The sequence below is a fragment of the Austrofundulus limnaeus genome, unplaced genomic scaffold, assembly GCF_001266775.1.
Source record: "Austrofundulus limnaeus strain Quisiro unplaced genomic scaffold, Austrofundulus_limnaeus-1.0 Scaffold802, whole genome shotgun sequence".
In the NCBI taxonomy this organism is placed as follows: domain Eukaryota; kingdom Metazoa; phylum Chordata; class Actinopteri; order Cyprinodontiformes; family Rivulidae; genus Austrofundulus; species Austrofundulus limnaeus.
In genome coordinates, this window is record NW_013953204.1 from 173,069 (window position 1) to 180,448 (window position 7,380).

The 7,380-nt window shown below is 40.9% G+C and overlaps 1 protein-coding gene across 1 annotated transcript in view; it reads left to right on the forward strand.

Annotated features, from left to right (window-relative positions):
- etsrp (ETS1-related protein) overlaps positions 1–4,097 on the forward strand; it is a 7,215-nt gene extending 3,118 nt beyond the window's left edge. Inside the window, exons 3-8 of the mRNA XM_014028739.1 lie at positions 1,041–1,160; positions 1,255–1,326; positions 1,408–1,533; positions 1,651–1,866; positions 1,940–2,058; positions 3,477–4,097. Coding sequence (XP_013884193.1) covers positions 1,041–1,160; positions 1,255–1,326; positions 1,408–1,533; positions 1,651–1,866; positions 1,940–2,058; positions 3,477–3,776 — 953 coding nt within the window. The 3' untranslated portion in view covers positions 3,777–4,097. The remainder of the gene's footprint in view (positions 1–1,040; positions 1,161–1,254; positions 1,327–1,407; positions 1,534–1,650; positions 1,867–1,939; positions 2,059–3,476) is intronic.
- The last annotated feature ends 3,283 nt before the right edge of the window (positions 4,098–7,380 follow it).

Sequence of the window (7,380 nt, forward strand, 5' to 3'; positions counted from 1 at the left end):
AACAGTGACTAAAGTCTAAACTCAGGATAAAGCAGCTAAAATCAGTAAAACAGTGGCTAAAGTCTAAACTCAGGATAAAGCAGCTAAAATCAGTAAAACAGTGGCTAAAGTCTAAACTCAGGATAAAGCAGCTAAAATCAGTAAAACAGTGGCTAAAGTCTAAACTCAGGATAAAGCAGTTAAAAGCTAAAACCAGTAAAACAGCGGCTAAAGTCTAACTCAGGATAAAGTAGCTAAATGCTAAAACCAGTAAAACATGGCTAAAACTCAGGATAAAGTAGCTAAAAGCTAAAACCAGTAAAAGAGTGGCTAAAATCCAAACTCAGGATAAAGTAGCTAAAAGCTAAAACCAGTAAAACAGTGGCTAAAATCCAAACTCAGGATAAAGTAGCTAAAAGCTAAAACCAGTAATACAGTGGCTAAAGTCTAAACTCAGGATAAAGTAGCTAAAAGCTAAAACCATAAAAACAGTGACTAAAGTCTAAACTCAGGATAAAGTAGCTAAAAGCTAAAATCAGTGGGACAGTAGTTAAAAAGTACAACAGGCAAAACTAAAAGTTAATCTTTGTAGACCTGGCGCCAGAAGTTAATATCAGCTAAACAGAATGCAGTGTCACACCAGCTTAAAGCTACAAGCTAACATTAGCTAAAAGCTAAAAGTCTGCAGAAAAGTAAAAGGACTGAAGTAAATTTCAGCACAAAATAAAAAGTAATTAAAAATAATTATTTTCAGAAACTAAAAGTTTCTGAACCAGCTGACGGTTTTAAAACAGCCGAAGGTTCGTTCAAAACAGGAAAACAACAGGAGTCACCGTGGCAACCAGCAGCTTCCTCCTGCTTCCATCATGGCCGACCCCACTTCGAATTTCAAAATAATTCATTATTTTCAAAATAAAAGTTTAAAGGATGAAAATTAAATCAAAAGGTTTCAGTTGTCAGATTTTTCCTACGGTCCCTGAAGGCATCAGAACCCTGATCTAAAACTCTGCTCCTCCTCCTCGTCCTCCTCCTCCTCCTCACTGACTCACCTGAACCCTCAGACGGTCCTGGTGAAGACCTGTCTTTTCTGTTAGACAGCAAACCGTGTGGACCTCAGCAGTTTGGGTCGGACAGAACCTACACAGAACCGCAGAAGTCCATTCATCATTATGACACCAAAGGTAGACCTCAGCGTCTGTTAGCAAAATATCTCCTGAACCCGTGGACGGGTCAGGCACCGGGCCTTTGGTTCTGACGGTCCTGGTTCTGTTTCAGGTAACGACACCAACCTGTTCAACCTGGACTCGTACCCAGACTTCACCTGGTGGAGCTCGTCGTACCCCCACGGTGAGTCCAGAACCGGTCCTGCAGGTGTGTGGGTGGAGCCTTAGGTCCGGTTCTGTTTGTCTGACTACCTCTTGTCCTCAGATGGACCGGACCAGAACGGGTACCAGGAGTCCCTGCAGACCTACCAGAACCTGTCGACCCAGACGGGACAGTTCAGCCCGTCTGTGGAGGGCAGCCACAGCCCGTTCCTGACCAAAGGATCAAAGAGTAAGACCTGTGACCTGTAGCCCCGCCCCCTTTGATCTGTAGCCCCGCCCCTTTGATCTGTAGCCCCGCCCCCCTTTGACCCAGTTCAATAACCCTGCCCCCTCTGATGTTTTCCAGCTGATTCTGATCAGAACTTCTACGACCCAGACGGGCAGAGACAGACCCCGTCCTTCTGGTCCGAGTACCCCAGTTTCCAGGCCCCGCCTCCAGGATCCTCTAACCCCGCCCTCCAGCCTCCAGAGCCCTACTGCCCCCGTGTGGCCAAACGAAGAACCGCCCCCCTCCAGAGACCAGATCGGGAGGGCCCAGTGCCGGGGATGTCAGCTTATCCGGGTCAGAACCGGTTCCTGCATCACTTCCTGTGATCAACAGGTTTCAGTTTTTAACCCCTTCCTGTCCGGTTCAGGTTCTGGTCCCATCCAGCTGTGGCAGTTCCTCCTGGAGCTCCTCCTGGACTCAGCCTGCAGAACCTTCATCTCCTGGACCGGAGACGGCTGGGAGTTCAAGATGTCCGACCCAACAGAGGTGAGCCAAAACGGATCAGAACCAGACAGGGCTTTACACAATCAAACATAAAAGTTCTGTTTGATAGAACCGGACCTCCTTTAGATGTTCTGCTAAAAGCAGCTGAACAACAGCTGAAATTCAGCTGCTAGAGCTGAAAGAAGCAGTACAATAAAGACTAAGAATAGCAAAAACATCCCTAACAGCAGAAACAGGCTAGCTAAAAACCTAACATAGCAAAACAATAGCTAAAATACTGCATGTTAGCTGTAACGGTCTAACTAAAAGCTAAAAGCACAAGTGAGCTAAAAGTTAAATCTAACAGAGGTACCTAAAGGTGTCAAAACAGAAACTAAAAGTAGCTCAAGGCTAGCTAAAGGTTGCAAAACACTAGCCAAAACGCTATTGTGGCAAACAACAGCTACAATATCACATGCTAGCTAAAAGTATTAAAGTCTAACTAAAGGCTAAATGGTAAGCTAAAAGCTCAGTGTAGCAGAATGATAGCTTAAGGTAGCAAAAAGATAGCTAAAAGTAGCTGAAGGCTAGCTAAAGGTTGCAGCACACTAGTTAAAAGCTCAATGTAGCACAAGGATACCTTTTAAGTAGCTAATAGATAGCTAAAGGTAGCTCAAGGCTAGCTAAAAGTTGCAAACAAAAGCTAAAATGTTAATATAGCAAAACAACAGCTAAAATATCACATGCTAGCTAAAAGTATTAAAGTCTAAACACTAAATGGTAAGCTAAAAGCTCAATGTAGCCCAAGGATACCTTAAGGTAGCAAAAAGATAGCTAAAAGTAGCTGAAGGCAAGCTAAAGGTTGCAGTACACTAGTTAAAAGCTCACTGTAGCACAAGGATACCTTTTAAGTAGCTAAAACATAGCTAAAAGTAGCTCAAGGCTAGCTAAAAGTTGCAAACAAAAGCTAAAATGTTTATGTAGCAAAACAACAGCTAAAATTTCACATGCTAGTTAAAGGTATTAAAGTATAAATGCTAAATGGTAAGCTAAAAACTCAATGTAGCACAAGGATACCTTAAGGTAGCAATAATATAAATATAAGTAGCTGAAGGCTAGCTCAAAGTTGTAGTCCACTAATTAAATGCTTAATGTAGCAAAGAACTAGCTAAAAGCAAAAAGTTAGCTAAAAGTAGGAATTCATTAGCTCAACCTTGCAGAACACTAGCATAAAGCTAAAACTGTGAAATATAATGCTTAAAGCTAATGTAGCCTAGCTCAAGGATTGCAAAAGCCAAATTTAACAAAAAGCTAGCTACAAATTATAAGCATTAAATGTATAGCTAAAAGTAAAAGTAGCTAAAGGCTTGTTAAATGTGGCTGAACACTAGCTGGACAAGGTTTGCTAAGTAGGAACAGTGTTTTTAAGGAAGTGAGGACACTTCCTGTATTTTATTTTGAAAGGGTTTGTTGACCTGCAGGTGGCCAAACGTTGGGGTCAGTGTAAGAACAAGCCGAAGATGAACTACGAGAAGCTGAGCCGCGGCCTGCGCTACTACTACCACAAGAACATCATCCACAAGACGGCGGGCAAACGCTACGTCTACCGTTTCGTCTGCGACATGCAGGGCATGCTGGGAAAGACGGCGCAGGAAGTCCTGAGCAGCATGAACATCCCGCCCACCGGATCCGAGTCCTGGAGGTCCACGGGGGTCACCTCGGGGGTCACCTCGGGGGTCACGGCAGCCGAGCACGGCGGCGGGACGTGGGGGTCGCAGTGACGACGACTCTGGTTCTGCAGAGATCGTCCTAAAGACACAAAACTACAAATCTGTCAAATCTCAGGAAATCCGGAGTGCAGAGATCAAAGATCAGAAATCAGAGATCAAAGATCAAACGGTCTGAAGCACTAAAGACAGAAAACTGTAAGTAATGTTGATAAAAACACCATGTAGAGTTTTGTTCTTTCACTTTATTTTAATATTATTATTGTTATTTTTGATACAAAACTCACGTCTACCTCCAAGACCTCTGGGATGAACAGAGTGGTGTTTGATTTATGATAATTGTTTGTAAATAAACTGTGAGTAAACAAACAGGAAGTGACGATGTCAGAGACTCTTGAACTACTTTTTACAAAAAAAAAAAAACACGTTTTAAAGTTTCATCGGTCAAGTGTATTTTAGTAAAAATCCTGATTTAAAATAAGGAGTGAAAGGAAAGGGTGCAGCTGATGTTTGACGATAAGACGAAGAAACAAAAGTAGCTGGTTGGATAATTTCCGAGCCGCATTGAACGCATTCTTCCTGTTTCACTGTTTCCCGCGCGTGGCTCAAACTTGTAAATGCTGACGGAGGAAAGAAGAATAAAAAATGATTCGCAGGAACATCAGGATGGTTCTGGCCGACACTCTGAACGACCTGTCGAAGCAGAACTTGGAGAAGTTCTGCCACGCGCTGGTGGACCGCCGGGACGAGCCGCGGGTTCGGCGGAGCCGGGTGGACATCGTGGACGTCCTGGTGTCCACCTTCACGGAGGACGGAGCTCCGCGGGTCGCCGAGGAGCACCTGAGGAGCATCGGCTGCATCCAGGAGGCGGAGACCCTCGGTCAGAACCCCCACCTGAAGAAGAACTCTGTAAAACCCCAACAGTTTGTTTTTCTGTATTTTAACCTGGAGCGCCCCCCGGTGGTGCTGTCAGGAACCACAGCTGATTAAAAATCACTGCTAATCATTTTATCAGCTAAACTTACTGCTAATCAGCAAAAAAACCTTTTTCTATAAATAAACCCATCATTTATTAAAGTAATCACCCGCCTCCTCTCATTGTAGAGTTTTTATTGACACAAAACTGTTGATGTTAGCTACTTAGCAGTTACCTGTTAGCAATTTCATTTTGGTTCACAAACAGTTTACAAAGTTACTGTAAAATCTAATCTGCTGATCAAAGGGGAAAAAATAGTTCATTTATTAACTGATTAACAGAACTTGTTAAAAATAAATAGCTTTTGTATCAATATTATCATGATTTGTTTCCCATCCAAGTCATCTCAACTTTGCCATGCTTCTCCTCCTTCTCCTCTTGTCCTAGAGCTGCCATTGTAATTTATATCTGTAAAGCTCCTGTGCCAAATGATGGCTATGCCTTTTGGTGCCTGTAAAACTTATAGTTTTTGAAATGTTGATGTTTAATAAATTATAATGGCAGTCAATGGAGCCTTGTATTGGTCCAATTCTGCCCCCTGCTGCATCTACACAATATGGTACTGCGCCATAGTTTCATAATATTTAAACTCAGTAGTTCAGTGATTACAATATTAATATGATTGTATTTTGATGTTTTACTGTAATACTGTCTTTATGTTGTCCTATTGCTGTAAAATATTGCACTTAAGTGTCAATAATTGCATTGGCAAGGTAAACTTTTTCTGTATACATACAATCCAATCCCTGGGATTGTCCTCTGCCACATCTCCTATAGTCTCATGATGAGCACTGTGGGCTTTCATGTGGGAGGTCAGGGTTCAAATCCAACTACTGCAACTTTGACAAAAATCTCTTCAAACTTCATAATGTCACACAATTAACTTAATTAGAAACACCTGCTGACGTGACAGGAACAAGCTGGTTTAGAAAACACATTTGAACTTGGTCAAAGTTCATTCTGAAAGTCCAATGCTCCTGCCTACGTTGTCCTAGAGCTGCCATTGTAATTTCTGTCTGTAAAGGTCCTGTGGCAAATGATTGCTATGCCTTTTGGTACCTGTACAACTTGTAGTTTTTGAAATATTAATGTTTAAACTTTATTCCAAATTCATAAAATGAGAGTCAATGGGGCCTTGTAATGGTTCAATACTGCCCCCAGCTGTACGCAACTTGGTACTGCACCATAGTTTTTTATATTTAATCTCAATAGTTCAGTGTTTCCAATACTAATATGATTATATTTTGATGTTTTACTATATCATTGTGTTAATATTGCTCTATTGTTGTAATATTATGCATTTTTGTATCAATAATTGTATTGGCAATGTGGCCTCTTTCTGCACACATACAAACCAACCCCTGGCACCACTCCCTGCCACAGCTCCATTGGTCTAACGGTCTATGTCATGGACTTTCATGTGGGAGATCAGGGTTTCAAACCCAGCTAACGATACTTTAACAAAAAATCTCTTCAGACTTCATATTGTCACACAATTACCTTAATTACAAACACCTGCTGACATGACAGGCACAGGCTGGTATAGAAAACACATTTGAACTTGGTCAAAGTTCATTCTGAAAGTCCAATGCTGGCAAAGACATGCTGCAATGACATACTACATGGCAATGCACACTTGTTTTTACACCGTAAAAACCCATGTCTAGTTCACTTCTGTTTTCTCGCTGTGTTGTGTTCAGGGACCGTAAAGGTGTCCGGACATCGCAGCTGCAGGAAGTTTAGAGACAAAACTTCCAACCAGCGGATGAAAGAAAAACAGATTTTTATTTGACTCATTTATTCATTAATTTATAAAAACATTTATCTGAACAAAAAGTCTTGTTTGTCTTTTTAATTCATAAGAAAATATTTAATAAAATTCTTCAGTGCTGTACATCTTTACAGAGATGTTCATTTTAACCACATTTCCAAAGTTAAAGAGGACAGACTGAGACAGCAGGGACATGTCCAGAGGAGGGACAGTTCAGGAACAGAAACTGAGAAAGCAGCTGAAATAAATTTTAAAAAAAGGATCTTTAAAGAATAAAATGTTTGTTGAGCTGGTTCAGATCTGACCTCCGGCTGCAAACAGACAAAATGTTCTGTAACAGGAGGCGGAGCCAGATGTTTACAGCTGCTCCATCAGAACCAGGAAGTGTCTCTCAGGATTGTCAGAACATGTTAAACAGGAAGTAGTTCCTCATCCAGAACTGGTTCTTATAAAACCCGTTAGGACTTTGTCCACAACTCTGATTTTATTTTATTTAAAACTTCATCTGAAAACATCTGGACTCACATTAAACATCTGCTGCAAGTTTATAACTCATTAAATCAGTAAAATCTGTTGTTTTATTTTACTGTGGGTTCTTTAAAGAGATAGAATAGAATAGAATAGAATAGAATAGAACAGAATAGAATAGAATAGAAACAGCCTTTATTGTCCCGCACAGGGAAATTCAGGTGTAGCAGCAGCAGCAGGTACATCAAGCCACAAAAACTATATTTCTATGTGACATTATCAGTTGTAGCAATAATAATAGAATTAAAGTTAGCAACAATACAAAATAAACATAGATAAAAGATAGGAATAGTAATTAGTGTACCGATTTATCAAGGTGAAATTAGATCAAATGTGAGAATTTGTCAGTTTTTATTAATTTAAGAAATTCAAATGTACAGAAT